The 17,499-nt window shown below is 37.8% G+C and overlaps 4 protein-coding genes across 5 annotated transcripts; all 4 read right to left on the minus strand.

Annotated features, from left to right (window-relative positions):
* Positions 1 to 126: 126 nt before the first annotated feature.
* Positions 127 to 3,265, minus strand: LOC106318312 (WEB family protein At5g16730, chloroplastic). Its single transcript, XM_013756232.1, has 3 exons — positions 3,098 to 3,265; positions 2,740 to 2,929; positions 127 to 2,554 (listed from the first exon to the last, which is right to left on the minus strand). The coding sequence occupies exons 1-3, from the start codon at positions 3,112 to 3,114 to the stop codon at positions 311 to 313; spliced, it is 2,451 nt and encodes an 816-aa protein (XP_013611686.1). The 5' UTR covers positions 3,115 to 3,265; the 3' UTR covers positions 127 to 310.
* An 831-nt stretch (positions 3,266 to 4,096) lies between these two features.
* Positions 4,097 to 7,009, minus strand: LOC106319029 (myosin-binding protein 3). The gene is made up of 3 exons (XM_013757232.1): positions 6,092 to 7,009; positions 5,585 to 5,704; positions 4,097 to 5,492 (listed from the first exon to the last, which is right to left on the minus strand). The coding sequence occupies exons 1-3, from the start codon at positions 6,891 to 6,893 to the stop codon at positions 4,369 to 4,371; spliced, it is 2,046 nt and encodes a 681-aa protein (XP_013612686.1). The 5' UTR covers positions 6,894 to 7,009; the 3' UTR covers positions 4,097 to 4,368.
* Positions 7,010 to 8,793: 1,784 nt separating this feature from the next.
* Positions 8,794 to 15,663, minus strand: LOC106318991 (valine--tRNA ligase, chloroplastic/mitochondrial 2). Of its 2 annotated transcripts, none has more exons than XM_013757176.1 (27): positions 15,424 to 15,663; positions 15,244 to 15,331; positions 15,009 to 15,138; positions 14,657 to 14,740; positions 14,312 to 14,406; positions 13,979 to 14,070; positions 13,706 to 13,759; positions 13,558 to 13,610; positions 13,416 to 13,477; positions 13,070 to 13,145; positions 12,870 to 12,953; positions 12,507 to 12,655; positions 12,283 to 12,400; positions 12,082 to 12,198; positions 11,733 to 11,953; positions 11,477 to 11,566; positions 11,142 to 11,253; positions 10,857 to 10,967; positions 10,606 to 10,743; positions 10,439 to 10,489; positions 10,247 to 10,359; positions 10,017 to 10,164; positions 9,788 to 9,892; positions 9,602 to 9,685; positions 9,414 to 9,486; positions 9,158 to 9,324; positions 8,794 to 9,081 (listed from the first exon to the last, which is right to left on the minus strand). In XM_013757176.1, the coding sequence occupies exons 1-27, from the start codon at positions 15,581 to 15,583 to the stop codon at positions 8,950 to 8,952; spliced, it is 2,907 nt and encodes a 968-aa protein (XP_013612630.1). In that variant the 5' UTR covers positions 15,584 to 15,663; the 3' UTR covers positions 8,794 to 8,949. The 2 variants fall into 2 exon arrangements, with proteins under 2 accessions (XP_013612630.1, XP_013612629.1); XM_013757175.1 differs by having other exon boundaries at positions 9,584 to 9,685.
* A 165-nt stretch (positions 15,664 to 15,828) lies between these two features.
* LOC106315491 (glutathione S-transferase DHAR3, chloroplastic) lies at positions 15,829 to 17,499 on the minus strand. The gene is made up of 6 exons (XM_013753234.1): positions 17,245 to 17,499; positions 16,897 to 16,987; positions 16,639 to 16,782; positions 16,425 to 16,542; positions 16,196 to 16,336; positions 15,829 to 16,103 (listed from the first exon to the last, which is right to left on the minus strand). Exons 1-6 carry the CDS (start codon positions 17,435 to 17,437, stop codon positions 16,017 to 16,019), a joined length of 774 nt encoding a protein of 257 aa, XP_013608688.1. The 5' UTR covers positions 17,438 to 17,499; the 3' UTR covers positions 15,829 to 16,016.

The following is a 17,499-nucleotide window of genomic DNA, read 5'->3' on the forward strand; positions in this document are numbered from 1 at the left end:
CATAGTGTATGACAGCCGTTAGATTTGAGAGATGTCATCTTTCTAACTTTAGCTAATGTTGCCAAACTATTTGTATCATGGTGAAGTGATCTCTCTCCATTTCCATGAAAAGTTTCTTCAATTTAAAAAAGTGAACCAAAAAGATTCCAGTTCAACACATAAGTCTATCATCACATAAACACACAAACCTTTACATAATCAAAGAAAAAGAATCAGAAACCAACAAATATATATAACGAACACTGATGAAGTATACAGAGACATATATGTTTCTTCTATATATAAGCTTTCATTACCTCGAAGAGTTTTGTTATTTTGGGTTCACAGGTGCTTTCTTCTTGAGAAGGTTCCCAACTTTACCAAGCAAAGTCTTCTTCTTCTTGAGTTTCTTCTCCATCACAAGCTGATCTTCGGTTCCGATTTCATCTACGTTGTTCTCTGTTGAGGTTTTATCGTTTTCATCGATTTTGCTCGAGTCTTCTTCCTCTTCTTCTTGAGTCTCTAGTGGAAGATTCTTGTCTGGAAACGCTTCTTTCTTCTCGATTTGGCAACTTTCCCACATTTTGAACATAACTTTCACCGAATCATCTTTGTCATCATCACCTTGACATTCTTCTTTCTTCTCCTTCATTCCATTCATGTCTTTCTCCTCCACACCATTCCCATTGCTGATATGTTCCTCTGGAGCTTCCTCGTCAATGGTTTTGACTTTAGGAGACTTCTCTTCTACACTTTTATGACCGTTCTCAGATGAAAACTCAACCACTTTCGGTAGCAAATCATACTCCTTTTCAGTTTCACTGAGCTCCACCTCCTCCTCCTCTTCTGCTTTCTTCTTGGCCAATGTTGCTTCCTCTAGTAACTTCGATAGCTCCTCTATCTTCTTTGTAGCAACATCTTCCTTTGCCTTCAGATCCTCGTTCTCGTGAACCACGCTCTGAAACTCTGTTTCTTTATCCAACAGATTCTCTTTCAGTTTCATACTCTCTGCCTTTGCTTCCCCAAGAGACTCCTGAAGATAAACCATCTCCTCTTCCACTTCTCTCAAACTCTCTTTCGTCTGAGCTTCCTTCTTCCAAGCCGCATCAGCTTCCTCCTTAGTCCTCTTCAGCAGATTATCCAACCGATTCATCTCTTTCCCTTTCGAAGCAACTTCCTCTTCCATCTTCTTCACGTAGCTCACCAGATTCGCTTCTCTCATCTCCCACTCAGTCTTCGACCCCTCGAAATGCTTCTTGGTCTGCTCCACCGCGCTAACGAGCACATCGATCTCGTGCCTCGCTTCCTCCAGCATGTTCTCGTACTTCTCGCTCGTCGCTTTGATGACCAGCTTCAGGTCTTCTATCTGCGTCTCGTACTCGTGGTCGCCTTGGCTCAGCAGCCTCTCTTTCATCTCCCTTCCTTCGCTCGAAACTTCGTGCAAGGCAGAAGCTAGGCTCTCCATTGCTTTCTTGCTCTTCTCCTCTTCCTCCTTTGAGATTGCCAGGTCTGCTAAGAGCTTCTTTCTCTGTTCCAGGAGTCTCTGGACGTTTAGAGAAGTATCTTGCTCTTTATCTAATGCACGGTTCTTCTCCTCCTCGGCGGTTTCAAGCTCGTTCTTTAAGCTCTCTACTTCTTTTTCGATCTTGGACAGTTCTTCTAACCGTTGCTCAGATTCCTCAAGATCCTCCTTTTGTCTAGCAACTGTTGTCTCCAAGGCAACGATCTTCTCCTTGAGATGAGTGATTTCGGATTCTGTTTCGTGCAACTTATCATTGCTTCCTTCGAGTTGTTTCATCACAGATCTCTCCAACTCGTTAGCTTCTTTTAACTGTTCCTCCAGCTCTTTGGCTTTGCTCTTCCACTCCTCAGATGAGCTCTGTGCAGAAGATTCTCCCGCCTTTGCAGCTTCGAGATCAGCTTTAAGCTTCCCGATGGTCATCTCTTGCTCTTTAACCTCTGCCTCAAAGCCTTTCGCTTTCTCAAGATCTCTCTTCAAACCCACAATCTCCTCTTCTAGTTTAGCAACCACTTCGCTGCTTGTAATCTCCTTCTTCTCTCGGGTTGAATCAAGCAGAGCTTTCAACCTCGTCAGCTCCGAAGACAAGATCTCAACTTTCTCCGCATGAATCTCAGCAGTCTTGCTAGAATCATCCGCTTGGCTCAAGGCCTTGCTCTTGGCCTCATTGGCTGCAGCTAATGCTTCATTGACCTTCTCAAGCTCCTGTCTAACCGAGAGAATAGCAGCGGAATCAGAAGCATGTTGGTTCTTGACATCCTCGAGTTCTTTCTTTAACTCTTCTTCTTTCTTCATCCCTGCCTCAACAGCCTGAAACCTCTCAATCTCTGAACTCTCCTCGGCGCTTTTTTGAGCTTTTAAAGCATCGTCCAGCTTCAGAGTTGCTTCTTCAGCCTCTTTTTTAGCTTCTTTGAGTTCATCAAGTGCTTTAGCTTTCTCCTTCTCTAATGATGATATCTTCTCATTAGCTTTCTTCAGATCTTCTTTGATTTGAGTCAGAGTCAACCTGGTCTGCGGCTCAGATCCTTTCGCCACTAATCCCCGCGCTTGAGTTTTCTGCAAATACATTACAAAACAAATTAGTTGTTAAGTGCCATGTTAACATTGAAAACCCACCGCAGACAAATTATATTAAATGACTAGAATAGACACAGATGTAAATGTTTCATACAGTGATTATCTATCTAACTTCAATCAATGGCATCTACGGAGAAGTATAAAACCATTCAACAGCAGTTTACCTCTGGTGGAGTTGGAACCTTTGGTGATCGTCTCTCAGCAGGAGAAGACTTTGAAGATGGGGAAGAACGATCAAGTGAAAGGCGCGAGCTTGGAGAACTGGTTTCAGATTTATTCACTGGCCTACTTAATTTTGCTACTCTTGGAGTTGAAGGAGATGATTTTCCAGGAGTAGTTTCCGACACACTAGTCCTGTTCCGACAGAACACAAGCAAACACAGACAATTTTATCAAAATAAAATAATTGGATCTAACTCGATCATCATTGACAATTTCTCAAAATAGTAACTCCCAGATCTGATCTGATTCTAACTATAAGAATCAAAGGACAATAGTATGAAACTGAGTAGTGAGTCTTACTTGGTCTTCGAAGCCATAGCCACTGTCACCGACAACCACCGCCAGGCTCAAGTTGAAGAAGATAATTACGAAACAATGTTTAGAATGAAGAATGGTAGAAGAAGAAGTTGTGGCTGTCTCCAGAGTGGCCACACTCCGAAAAATCCGAAAAGAAAATTAACACGAATTTCTTTAATTAAATAAAATACATATTCGATTCTCCTACCGATCCGATGTACCAAAACAGATAATAAACCAACCACTAGTCCATTATTAATTTAATTACTACTACTATCTATAGTTAATTAATTACAAAAATAAGAAGAAAATGAAGAACGTGAAGGTAGGTAAAAATGACGAAAGTGACCCAGGCTGTTCTTTAGTCCAATCAAAATGACAGCGAACCACCATCACTGTTGTCATATCATTGCCGTTACACAGATCAACGGCTGTCGTTATTCAGCAATTTCTTCATTTTCTTCGGGATTTTTTATTGCTGAATTAAATACTAATACTTGACGGTTGATATACAATTCCATCATAAGCAAAAAAAAATTCATATACACTGTGGCAACAAAAATGAATAGTGCAAAATTTGAGTTCTCAGCATATAAACATATCTTATTGGCTCTTCATTAGAAAAAAAAGAACATATCTTCTTGGTTGATGTAGAAAGTTTAACTTTAAAAAACTAATAACACAGTTCAATTATTTATATAACCTATAAAATGAAAATTACATTAAAAGTATTTGATATAATTTATATTTTCTATATAAAGTTATAATTTTGGGTTTTTACATGATATAAGTCTATTTTGAGTATTTAATCATTAATCAAAAATTAGTATTTTTCAGAAAAAAATTAAAAATTAGTAATTTTTACACATTTTACAGAAAATTCATTTGAAATATTTTAGAAAGTTATTAGGATTGTACAACAAAGCCCTGCAACTTGAAGTGGGCTTTATAGAAAAGAAAGAAAGCAGATGGGCTTTTATGTGCTATTGTTGCAAGTGTGACTATGAGCATTTCCTTTTCTCCAACTTGAAAACTCTCATGAACTACAAGAAACACAAACACTTTACATGACAGGTACAGGTACAAATCCAAAGACTAACGTGAAAACCTTTTTGTTTAGTCCAAACAAAAACAAAAGAGGACACAAACAAGAACACATCTAAGAATTTCTGAAACACTCAGATCCTCCTCCACTTGAGAAACATTGATTCCGATTCTTGAAACCTCTCTGAATAACTGTGATCATAAAGTTTGGAACTCTTGTAAAGAAAACATCATTCGTCCTCATGCTTTGTCTGGTTCTCGATTTTGTCAGTGAGTTCAATGTTCCTGAGATCACGGAGATGCTGCAATATATCTTGAAGAAGATCCGTTCCTTTGTCACCTTTCTTCGTCGAACTCATACAGCTTTTCATAAACTCTCCATCTGTTTCCAGCACCTGTAGCCTCTCGTAGACACTATCAACTTGTTTGATGATCTCTAGCTTCTCACTTTCACAGCCAACGCTCTTCTCAACTGATTCCTGTTGTTCTTGATACTCATCTTCTGATTCGTTCTCCGCAGCGTCTAGAAGAGGAAGCAGACTCTTTGCCATCGATGCCATTGTTAGTCCTTCTTCGTGTTCATAACTCTCTCCTTCGTAACTATTGCTGAACTCTCCTGCAGATTCTTTGTCTTGCATTGTCAATAGCCTGTCCTCTAACACCTTAAGCTGATCCAAAATCACTAACCTCTCTTCCTCAAACTCTGATAAAGACTCATCAAGCATCCCCATATGTTTTACACAATCCAACGTTATCTTCTCCAAATCCACATCCGTCTCAGAACAGTTATCCTCCTCCTTCTTATCATCATCATCATCATCAGTAACCTCGCATTTGGTTTTGTTCTTCTCATACTGCAAAACCTTAGCCTTAAAAACATCAAGCTCTCTCTGAAGCTCTTCCTTCTCTTTCTCTCTTTTAACCATCAGGTGATTTAACAGCTGCAAGGCTTCTTGATCGTACTCGGCTTGTTCCTCCATCATTCTCTGGTACTGCAAGGCTTCCATCTGAACTTTGGCTTTCTCTTCTTGTAGCCTCGTGATCATCGCCATTGTCTGGTTAGCTGCTATAGCAGACGCGCTTCTCTCTTCTTCCAGCTCTGCGTATAAGCCTCTCAGTGCTTCTTGTTCTGATCTCACTGTCTCTTTCAGACGTTCGATGGTTCTTATAGGGTCGTCACCGTCCGTATCACTCACTGGTATGCTCACATCTCTTGCATCTTCAGCAGCTGCATAATCATTTTTGGAAAGAAAAAGAAGTTTCTTGTGGAGTAAACTACCCTCTGAAGTTGGAGTTTCCGGATACTCCTTAAGCTTTTCTTCTTGATCTTTTTCTTCTTCTTCATTTTGGTTACCTATGAAAGAGAAACCGATATTCAAGCTAAAAGTGTTTAACATAGATATACAAAACCAAACCAAAGATGCATACACATGTAGTGCACAAGACCTGTTAGAATAGGATCAACTCCAACAGACAGATCTTCACTGACAAAAGCTTCATTATTGCTCCCATGCTGGTCATCCAACAAGACTGCTCTTTCTGTTTCTTCTACTTCTTCCACACACCCTGTGTGTAATCACAAATGAGGAATATTTAGAGACCAACAAACAAACAAACAGATATACATTTTTTTGGCGCCGGTCTAGTCTTAGTAGAAACAATTTTTTTAAAGCCGTTTTAAAATCAGTTTAAATCAATCTAAATTAGTTTAAATCTGTTAAACTAAATAATCATGTTAGTACAAATCCATAAATTTGTCTGATTTCTTTTGTTTGTAATTTTGATAATTCAAACTAAAATGCGTTTTTATAAATGTAAAGTTTATATAAAATAAATTAATAATTCATTAAAATTTAAACCCGAATAATCAGCCTAGTCGATAGTACTTTACAAAGTGCCTATCATTAATGATTTCTTAAACATTGAACTTAGGTTGTGTGTTCTAACTCTTACCTGAAGTTTTATCATCCCCTTCTATAGCAACATCGCCTGTGTCATCAACATCCCTTTGTTTCTCCTCTAAAACTATTTGTTCAGGTTCATGGATCTCATCTTCATTCCCAATAAAATGACTGCTGTGTACAGATCTTAACCCATCCTCCTCAGACACTTCTCTTAGGCTTACACCATAGCTATCCACATCTGAGATCACTTCACCATTTTGCTGCTGCTCTACTCTCTTCCCTTCTTCTGGTTTCTCTCTGAAGAACTCTGATTCTCTCTCTATCTCAAACCCATCTCCAATCTTATCATCATCAATCATCTCCAAGATCAATCCTCTGTTCTCTCTGTCCACAAAAGTCTTCCCCCAGACCGATGACTTGATAAGCAAGTAATTAGGGTAGTGTCTTTCTCCCAAGCTCTTCTCGCAACAAGAGCAAAACCCTAAACCAATATTGCTCCGCTCCTCTCGATCTGAACAATCCGAGCACAAGCTCACCGACTCGGCTAATAACTTCCCGTGCGTTTTGCAAAAACTGAGACTTGCTAGCTCCGCGACGTGGTTCGGACATAGCAGCTCTCTGTAAGTGAATCTGTTTTCCGAGTTTTGGTCAAAGATTCGATCTAGCTTCGGACAGAGAAGGCAGATTTGCTTGAGGCCGAAGAAAGAAGCGAACTTGACGAGGAAGCAAGTGAAGAGGGAGTTGAGGAAGATGAAGAACATGAGAAGCCATTCGAGGAAGGCGTAGACTAAGATCACTGTGATTCTGTTTGTGTTTCTGCTTAGCTTCGTGGCGAAAGTGTTGGGAGCCATTGATGTTGGCTCCTCTCTGCTAGCTTTCGCTGCTGTAACTGAAAGAGAGAGAAAAGAAGAGAGAGAGAGAAAGAGAGAGAGAAAATGATAGTGTCGGGTAACATGCGCAAACCACGCTGTCTTTGTCTTTGTTTAAATTGGTTGTCACCTGAACCAGATTTAAAACCGAACCGGAATAAATATTCCAGCCTAAACTTGGGTCCGGTCTCTAAAGAGGTGATTAACCTTTCAAATTAAGATTGGTAATTACAAGTGGAGTAATTTCAGGAAAAGCAAAATTGTGTCTCGTTGCATAACAATGATTTCTTCCATTGATATAATAATATGTCGAGTTGGTTCACAACTATTGTTAATTGTTATCATCATGTTATGTGATTATTAATTTTTTTTATTTTCAGGAAAAAGTATATTGGAAAATTTGAGAAGCTGTCTAAAGGCAAAAAGAGTGAGCGTGATGATGAATATTAGGTTGTCAAAAGAAACATAAAAAAAAGGTAAAAGGAAACAGATCTTTAAAGTGAGAATTTCTGGTTGCTTTTAGGTGTGGCTTATTACTGTTGTTTCAGTGATTAGCTTTATTAATATTTTTTTTCTCTAAATGAAATTTGTACTGCACTAAACCAAGTCGCCTTCAAAAAACAAAACTCAACCTGCTTACTAAGCATCTCCAAAAAATACTTTATAACTGCATTTTGGTCCCTACAATCACACATCATCTTTATAATCCATAAATATTTTTTTTGTATATTGTTTTAATCCTTAAAAAACTTATATCTCATAAATATTTTAAATTTTGTTTACCGAATTTAACTTGTATAGATAAAATTAAATAAAACTTTAAAATAAGATTTAAAATATTTTAACTAGAAAAACAATAATATACAAAAGAAATTTAACAAAAAATATTTTAAAAAATTACATAAAGACATAACTATTACACAAATTTAAATATTACAACAACACTAGTAGTCAGGTAAGTTTGATCCGGAACCTTCAAAATTTTCAAATATTGTTCACATTTTTTTTGTGTAACTGAAGATGGTTGTTGTTGTTGTTTTTGATGTCTTTTTCGTACAATTTTGTTTTTTTCATATCGAATATATTCATGAGTATTAATATCATCAAAAAGAAATTAGTATTTTAGCAATATTTTATGTTTCTCTTTTACTTTCTTGTTCTTATCTAATATATTTGCAAGTATCAATATCACCCGATTTCAACAAAGTAAAAACGAGGAGAGCCATTTTTATTTCGAAATACACTAATAGATCATATATGCATTCCGAAAATCATTTATGGAATAATATGGTATTTTACTTGAAGTTTAATATTAATTAAGTTATTTTTATTTAAATTTTTAAATTTTAATAAAATATATCATTAATTAATATTGTTGTGATATGTTTATATATGTGCTAGTTATTTATAAAAGTTTTATGAGTTTAAATTAGTTATGACAAATATAAAAACCATATTATAAAATACAAATAGTTTTGAAATTGAGTTTGAAGTTTTGATTTTGGAGAAAAAAACATTTAAACTTCAAATATAGATTTTTGGAAACTTCAAAATAGAGTTTTTTTTAGAGATGCTCTGAATAGTATATTTTATTAAACCGGAGTTTCTGATCCAAACCAAACCATGTTTGAACTAAGTACGACAACTGATAAATTGTTAATGGAATTTTTAGAAATGAAAATTGTAATTGAATTTGGAACTAACAGAACACCTTTGAATATGCAAATTGTACACATTTTTTTTGCCTAGCTGGTGAAGATATTTAAAGAATAATAAATACAATTTTGGCATAAGTTATAACCAGCAAATATAAAATTATCCACTTTTATTTTGTTGCTTGAAAACTAGTGACGCTTTAAAAAGGCATGGACCCCGACAGAAGGACGCTGATCAATAAAGTTGTAATTGATTCTCTCTGATAGTACCATTTTTGGGTTGATTTTTCAAACAAAAATTAGGTGTCATTTGACAAAATAGTGGATGGTCCTTGGGCCGACATGGGCCAGTCATAATAATTACTTCGAGGCAGTGAGTTTATTCACTGAGACACTAAAGAAGTAGTGGACTTGAGAAAATCAAGCCTAGCTTTGGTCAGCTTTATCTTCTCTTCTGCTTCTTCTGCTTTCTCCTTTACACCTCTCACCACTTCTTCTGGAGCTTTCTCCAAAAACTACATTTTTTATGCGTTTCGAATAAGCTTATCTAACAAGTGTTTAAAACATTCTTTTGATGGTAATGGTGTGTACCTTTGGTGAATTAAGGCGAGTGATGAGAGCGTCATATTCAGTTTGCATCTTGGAGAGACGTTTTGAAATGCGTTGGACTTCAGAAGATATATCAACCATCGCAGCAAGTGGTAGATACGCCTCTAGTCCTTCACTGGCTACAACGTGGACCGAGAGATTTGCATCATCTAAAGAAAGACCAAACCATGATTGTGACCACGAGTTGGAAGAGTTGAGATAAAAGAGAGTAAAATAAGTAAAATATTATTATATATACCAGGAGGGGTGTTGGTAAAATGGACGTTGTTCAAGTCAAGCCTTGATAGAAGAGCTAACACCTCCTTTTCTTTCTGCACCCAGAGACAAGACAAAGCTTTCAATAAGGCAAATCTATTATAAACTTTATTCATAAGGATGTCATGCTACCACACGACAAAAGTTACTGACCGAGATGTATCCAACAACCTCTGCACTTCCAACAACCGAGGCAGATATACGCTTTACCGGTTCCACTGAATACTCTGCTCGTACATTTCGTATTGCTCTTGTCTGCAAATTAAACAGGCAAGTGTGTCAACATGTTCTGAACCTAAACCCCTATGGTTCTGTTGGAGATTTGCAGAATATATGAAGGCAGAAACTCATACTGACCAGAGCTTGTAAATTCTCAAATCTTTTTATTGATTCAACGTTTCTTGGAAGTGAATTTTGTGGCCATGGAGATACAATGAGCGCTTCTTTCCTGTAGGGTAGTGCCTGCAAATACAAAATGCAATCAGTGAGAGCGGCCAATTCCAGATGGCCTAGTAGATGGTGAAGGGGCTATTAAATGTAGAGATGAAAAACCTAAACAGAAAAGTGGAGAGCAAGTTATTAATACCTGCCATAGATCCTCGGTTACAAATGGCATGAAGGGATGCAACAGCTTAAGTATATTCTCAAAGACATATAACAAAACTGCCTGAGAAACTAGAGAATCTGAATTGCCTCTAGATCCATACAGTCTAGATTTGCTGGCTTCAATATACCTTAAAGAGTAGATAGTAAGACTAGTGAATCAGCTAAGTCCAAGAAACATGTATTGGTTGTTAAGAGTTCAAGTGGAGATACCAATCAGCAAAGTCGCTCCAAAAGAATTCATATGTTTCTCTTCCTACATCCCCAAAGAAGAACTTCTCATAGCTTGCTGTGACGGAATCAATGAGAATATGGAGTTTTGACACCTGATGATAACACAAAAGGAATATAAGGTGATAGGCAGATTAATACTATTTTGATAACTCCAGTGTTTAAATATTATACCGCCCAACATTCAGGTAAAGGCAAACTGAGCAGGGTTTCCTCTTTGTCAAGCTGAAAAAGAAGCAAAATGTTAAACAAGCTTTCTTATAGAACGTTGTCAAATTTCAAGATAAATTGTACGCAGAGAGCAACTATTCTAAGTTATGGAGATGGAAAAGCAAGCAAACCTTGAGGGCCAGCAGATTCTCCCAAGCAGATGTATCGCTGAGACTAGGCAGACTCTGGAGCACAAACTTTCCAGCATTCCATAGTTTGTTGGTGAATGCTTTATTTGCAGTTAACCTCTCAGTAGATAAGTTCAGATCCTAATAAAAAGGGTAACGGGGAAAAGATAGAAAGGAAAGCAGACGTAAATACAAAAAAAACAAAAGAAAAAGGGATCAGCTAGCTAAACACACTAGAGAAGTAGAGATCAAACCTGACCAGCAGTTCCTAGTGCAATCGTAAATCTCAGAGCATCAGTGCCAAAATCTTTGATTGTGTCAAGCGGATCAATCACATTCCCTAGAGATTTTGACATTTTTCTCCCCTGAAAAATTCCAAATAATCTGGTCAACTACATGGCGATAATACTAGTTTCCCTTGAGTTAATTTATCATTTAGTAGCATAAAGAGAGAAGTGACAGATAAGGATATGAAAAGCCTATCGATCATAACTTGAGTATACACACAATGACTAGAACAGGCAAAACTTAAAACTTACTTCAGAGTCCCGTATAAGTCCGTGAAGGTAGACATGAGTAAATGGAACGGTCCCTGTAAATTCTATTCCCATCATAACCATTCTTGCTACCCAGAAAAATAGTATGTCATGCCTGTCCAATCAAAAGGAGAATAGTTATTTGGAAGAAGTAAAGTGAATTAAAAAAAAAAGCAACTGCAACAAACACGCATTTTCTTTCTGGGTTTCACGTAATTTAAGACATCCCTTCTTGGTAACAGAAAAATTGTGCTGGTCCTAAAAGATTACATTACTAATGAAGAGTCTAGCATTAACATTAGCCCTGATAGTAGCAGCCAGTGAAGAAAGGAATATACCCTGTTTCTAACATATTTGTAGGGTAGAAGTTTTTGTAATCCTCCGCTGATACGTCAGGCCAGCCAAGGGTGCTGAATGGCCACAATGAGCTACAGAAAGAAACATCTTAGGTAAGTTATATAGGTCGTTAAATAAAAATCACTAATTCAAAGTCTGTTTCGGAGAACCTGAAATTTTCACATGATTAAACTAGAGACTATTACTATAGCAATGGAGCACAGGGAGAGGAATCGTCTCCAAACAGATACAACTAACCTGGAAAACCAGGTGTCAAGAACATCTGGATCCTGATATATCTCAACATCTTTTCCATACTTCTCATGAGCTTTCTCAAGGGCTTCTTCAGCATTTTTGGCAACTATGTAGTCCTCCTCGCAATCCTTTCCAACCACATACCAAACTGGTATGCGATGCCCCCACCACAGCTGCCGGCTTATGCACCAATCCTTAATATTTGTCAGCCAGTGATTGTATATCTGCAAGCGCCGACATGAAAAATAATATAAGCCAAAGCAGAAGTATGCAATGAATTTGCTAAATTGACAAGAGAAAAAGACAGAGAGCAGCTCAGCAACTAATAGCACACAACTAGTCGTTTGCATACCTTCTCAAATCTCTCAGGTATGATGGTAAGTTCTTTTTTCTCAACAGCAAGAAGAGCCTTCTCAGCTAAAGGATCCATGTGGACAAACCATTGTTTGCTTACAAGTGGCTCAATAACCTAAACACCAGTTAAACCATGCATGATAAATTATATGAACTTCTAACGAACTGGAAAATTGATACCGGGTGAGCAGAAAAATACTTCTCCACCACGCTGAGATCTTGGAACTCGTGAAGTATGAGGCTCCTTTTTAACAGCTAAACCTGTCTCCTCAAGATCTGCCCATAGTTTCTCCCTCACCGCAAACCGGTCAAGGCCACTGAAAATACAATGCATGTTAAGGTTCCATGGACGTTAAGAAGAAATATCAGGTCTTCAATTGCATAATGGTGAAACTAATGCAGCTTTGAAATCAAAATATTTACCAAAACAAGCCAGCAACGTCATTTAGCGTTCCATCCTTGTTCATCACATTCAAAATGGGGAGACCTAGCTTCCTTGCAACAAGATAATCGTTGTGATCATGCCCAGGACTTATCTTCAGAACACCAGTGCCAAAGTCCTTATCAACATACTGCCACGGTAAACAGAAAACACTGATGAGGTCACTTCAGTTTCTCTCTTCTGAGTTACTGAACTCCAGCAAAAGAAAAAATACTGATGAGAAAGGCATGAGAACAGAAAAGAAAGAAAAAAACAAGTGTAGCCTTTTCCTTGTTGAGTTTAGGAAAAGATACTTGATCCTAAAGACAATACAAAGAGAGCATAGGCAGTAGATCTGAGTTCACCTTATCGGAAATAATTGGCACATGACGACCATATGTCATAGGTACAATTGCTGTCTGACCAACATACTTAGCATAACGATCATCCTGTCAGATGCCAAACACATTGCACAACATTAATGCTCAAACGATGCCCGTGAAAGAGAACCTATTATAGGAAACGATTAGAAAAAGATATACATAAGAGAAATATAAACACCAACCTCAGGATGCACGGCAATGGCCACATCACCAAACAATGTCTCTGGACGTGTCGTTGCTATAGTAAGAAAATCAGGACTATACGAGGAAAGATCAAATTAGTCATTTCCATAACTAAAACAAACGTAGTCACTAACCTTCCAAGAATAATTTACTAGCACATGTGATAGTTAACTACTGCCGAAGCAACTCCTATGAGCCTAAAGTTGTGTTCCAAGTTTTAATGATCATACCACATAATCTAAAGCCTCGGTACTTTTCAAACTATATACAAATGCTTCTGTGAATTCTTTAAAGAGCAGAGAATATTAAAAATGAAGTAAGGCAGTACTGGTAGTTGGACAGTACCTTCCAGCAACACGGTACTTAATATGGTATAGAAATCCAGGTTCCTCCGAATATTCTACTTCCTGGTAAGAACAAGCCAATTACTTCTAGAAAGAGAAAAGGTAAGCAAACAGCAGAGTTTGAGATAAGATACACCACATACCAAGTCTGAAACAGCAGTCTGTAAATTAGGGGACCAGTTGACCATGTAAGATCCTGGAAATGCCAAAAACACCAAACTTCGTGTGAGTACATCACATCACTACTTACAGCTACGACAACAGAAATCAAAACATGTAATAATAGCTTACCTTGGTATATCAACCCTTTGTCATGAAGCTTCACAAAAGCCTCGACCACAGCTCCTAATTCAGCGTAAAGGATAGTCAAGGAATGTACAGAATGAATTCAAGATATAAGAGCAGCGAGAAACTTGAAGAGCCACCTAGAAACTGCATAATATTTTACTTTATGGTTCTAAAAATACCACTCAAAATCATATTAAGACTACTTTGTGCACCAACTAAATTTCGCGTTTAGAATCACCATCTAAAAGATATGGAAACTATAGAAAGACGCCTTACGACTCAATTGCTCATCAAGAGTGAAGCGCTCTCTACTCCAATCACAAGAAGCACCCAGTCTCTTAATCTGATTTGTGATGGTTCCACCATACCTGAGAAGAAAAAAAGCACAAACTATAATTCCAGCCTTACCATTAACGTATACAAAAACTGTGAATTTTATCTTTTAATGAAAGCACTTCTTTTGAAATAGTAAACAAGAAAGGTACAGGAATTTTCTCCTGAAATACTGCATATCTTTCAGAAGTTCTATGACTTGTACGAAGAATGAAACAGTGCCAGAGTATAATAAAAATATTTTTCAAATAGATATTTTGAAGTAAGAAAACATACTTCTCCTTCCATTGCCAGACTCTTTTGGTAAACTCATCTCTACCTAACTCCACTCTCTTAATGCCTTCTGATGCTAGCATCTTTTCCACGACCAACTGTAAACAAAGATATTGTAGCTTCAGTAATATACATCAGAAACATTTACCAAACAACGCAAATACAAACTGTACAAAACATATCTACAACAAAGGACTTTAATAAAGAGAATGTGGGAGATTGGTATTTGGTATATGAACGAGAGCAGTGGAGTGGGAAGAAGAGATAAAGCAAAGTGAGCAGAAAACAACACGCAAACACTAATATAAATAACATGAACATCTCGAACTTTAAAAAGGGGAAATGAACCTGAGTGGCAATACCAGCATGATCAGTCCCTGGAAGCCAAAGTGTTGGCCTCCCTCTCATTCTATTATATCGAACCATTATATCCTGTAAAAAACAAAAATGATGAGAATAGCAGAACCATAGCCTAACACAGCTAATGCACACAAAAAGCATGTGACAGAGCATGTCAGCATGTCATTACTAAAGAATCGACCACGCAAATCAACTGAAAGCGCCTAACAAACTGGCAAAGACATATATCAAACAAAAAAAAGCAACACAAGAGCTAAAGCTACACTAAAGAAACTTGAATTTTTTTTATAAAAAAAAACATAAACTGAATACCCAAATGACTGTCAAATTATTCCACAACCTCAAGAGTAACAAACATGGCATGGCCCATGTGGAGGGAGCCAGTGACATTAGGAGGTGGCATTGGTATCACAAAAGGTTTGCCTCCTCCTTGGTCGAAACTTGGTTTGAAGTACCCTTGCGACTCCCACCTAAACACCCACGAATCATCAGAATTAACACACAAAACAAAGCCTTCTACTTTTTTAACATCCAAACTCAGAAAACTCCAAATAAATCAGCAGAAAGTTTTTTACCATTTGTATATTTTCTCCTCAGAGGCAAAATCAAAGCTCTTGGATGTCTCAGGAGAAGTAAAGACATCACTTCCTGAAGCAGCAGCAACTGAAGAGAAGAAGATGAAGAAGAAGAAGATGAATTCGAATTAAATAGGGATAAAGGTTTCGACTTTCGAGGTGAATAGCGAAGAAACGTACCACACAGGGAAAATCTACGTTTCGAGAAACATGACGGAGAAACTAATCGACGGCGTCGGTGAGTGAAGAACAGAGTGTTTAGCCGGTGAGGAGAACAGGGAGACAGAAACGTTGTAGTAGTAGTAGTCGTGGGTAGAGAGAAACCCGTCTGGAGAATCATGGCAGAAGCCCCGAGAAAATCTGGGGGCGAGAAAAGTTTTTGAATTTCCCAGGAAAACAAAGATAAGCCGCCGAGTAAAACGGAGGTCACTGAAAGCAGAGGATTAGATGAAAGAAGGGCAGTTCTGTAATTATTCATGTTCTTATCTAATTACTGGCGGTAAATATTTTTGATCACGGTAATAATAATTAGCAGATGATGATGACGCTAATCTCCACTAGTGTGTATGTAGCACAGTTTCAATATAGTTTTCATTCACTGTATAGTCTGTGTTTATTGCTCTGGCGCGCCACATACTTATTGTTAACAACATTTGAAGAAGATTTGATTATTATTATTATGTTTTTACATTGTACTAGAAGAAAGTAAGAGAGAAGATGATCGGTCCCTTGACTTGAGTGATGAGGTCCAACATCTAAAACCTTTTGCTCTCTTAACCCATCACCTTTGGTCTCCAACCAGCAATCACATCCTCTGTTTGCGCCTCTGTATTCTTGAATGACTCCCTCGAGAACACATTCTGTAACAAAACCATCATCATCAGTATGGTTATTAGTTAAGCCTAATGAAAAGAAACTGATCGCAAAGAGGATTTTAAAAGGGCATTATTACCTCCATGTAGGATTTAAGGAAAGGAAGTGAATCTGGAACAGACCAGTTCTTGAAATGTCCAAGTGCAATCTTCATGTGGTATAACTTTGGTGCCAAGGACAAATCCGCTGCTGATATCTTCTCTCCGTTTATGTAAGTTCCCTAAAGAGCGTTCCGAAGTTAGCAAAGATATAACATAGACTCGAAGACTTAAGTTATGGAAGAGATCATCAAGACAGAAAGAGCTTACATTTTCTTTGAGATAGTCGTTGAATGTACTAAGCTCATCCAGTAAAACTTGCTCAGTTCCATCTTTTGGATCTTTGCTCTTGAGAAAACCGATAAACGTGGAGAAGATCTTCGACCCACTGCAGACATAAACGTTCTTAAGTGGAAGATACATGTTTTTGAGTCAAGAACACTTCATAACAATCTGAGAAAGAACAAAGAAGAGGAATGCTTACACTGAAGCCTTTTCGGGTGGGGTTGCTAGAGGAGGCTCAGGGTACTTGTCTTCCAAAGTCTGTGTTATGACATCAGAATCCGGAACCCATTTCTCATCAAACTTCACCACCGGGACTTTACCTTCTGCATTAATTTTCAAGAACCTGGAAACATTGAACAAGATACAACACATTTAGAGAATTAAGGAAACCACTGCGCCATTAATCAAGAATCATGTGAACTTCAAACAAATTAAAAGGAGATCCCAAAGCACTAACCACTCAGGCTTGTTACTCAAATCCACCATTTTCATGTCATAAGGTACATGCTTCTCCTCCATAGTCAGCAACACCCTTTGGCAAAAAGGGCCTACCAAACAAAAAAATTATGCATATACTCACTCGTGAAGTAAAATTAACCATCAAAACTAGACAGAGAAGCAATCAAGTTTGTATTTTTATATACATTTCTAAACTAAGAAACAGTCTAAGCACAAGTTAAGTTAAACACAAAATGCTTTAAGTATCTATCTGCAAGGGACAACTAAGCATAGGACGAATAAAAATTGCAGCTTTTCATCCACATTTTAAAGATTCCGTCAAGAGAGAGAGAGAGAGAGAGCTAACAGTCTCCGAGCTTGTTGGGTGTGGTGATGGAAGCTTTGACGCAGATTTCGAGAGGAGAAGCCGCCATAGCCATCGTCCCGAACCGGGCGGTTCTTCTCGGTTTAGTCAAACCGCTCCGTTTGATAAATCCGGCGCGGTTGACCGATGCCGATAGAACACCGGCGGTGCTTGGTTGAAATCCAAGGCTTATCATATTTTTTTTTGTCTCTGTTCTTGTTAATTTTCCGACAGTTCTTTTATTAACACCGTAGACTT

The sequence above is a fragment of the Brassica oleracea genome, chromosome C9 (genome assembly GCF_000695525.1).
Source record: "Brassica oleracea var. oleracea cultivar TO1000 chromosome C9, BOL, whole genome shotgun sequence".
Taxonomy (NCBI): domain Eukaryota; kingdom Viridiplantae; phylum Streptophyta; class Magnoliopsida; order Brassicales; family Brassicaceae; genus Brassica; species Brassica oleracea.

Bases quoted from the DNA above. Each gene is read 5' to 3' on its own strand.
- LOC106318312 (XM_013756232.1), bottom strand. The intron at 2,555-2,739 runs GTAAACTGCTGT...ATGTATTTGCAG, and splicing joins AGGTTCCAACTCCACCAGAG to AAAACTCAAGCGCGGGGATT.
- LOC106319029 (XM_013757232.1), bottom strand. From the start codon at position 6,893: ATGGCTCCCAACACTTTCGCCACGAAGCTAAGCAGAAACACAAACAGA. The intron at 5,705-6,091 runs GTAAGAGTTAGA...GATTACACACAG, and splicing joins AGGGGATGATAAAACTTCAG to GGTGTGTGGAAGAAGTAGAA. The intron at 5,493-5,584 runs GTCTTGTGCACT...TCTCTTTCATAG, and splicing joins AGTTGATCCTATTCTAACAG to GTAACCAAAATGAAGAAGAA.
- LOC106315491 (XM_013753234.1), bottom strand. From the start codon at position 17,437: ATGATAAGCCTTGGATTTCAACCAAGCACCGCCGGTGTTCTATCGGCA. The intron at 16,783-16,896 runs GTTAGTGCTTTG...CAATGTTTCCAG, and splicing joins TTGAGTAACAAGCCTGAGTG to GTTCTTGAAAATTAATGCAG. The intron at 16,104-16,195 runs GTAATAATGCCC...GTTTTGTTACAG, and splicing joins TCCTTAAATCCTACATGGAG to AATGTGTTCTCGAGGGAGTC.
- LOC106318991 (XM_013757175.1), bottom strand. From the start codon at position 15,583: ATGATTCTCCAGACGGGTTTCTCTCTACCCACGACTACTACTACTACA. The intron at 14,741-15,008 runs GTTGTGGAATAA...TGTTTTTTACAG, and splicing joins CCATGTTTGTTACTCTTGAG to GATATAATGGTTCGATATAA. The intron at 13,478-13,557 runs GTATGTGGTGTA...TGTTCTTACCAG, and splicing joins AGACTGCTGTTTCAGACTTG to GAAGTAGAATATTCGGAGGA.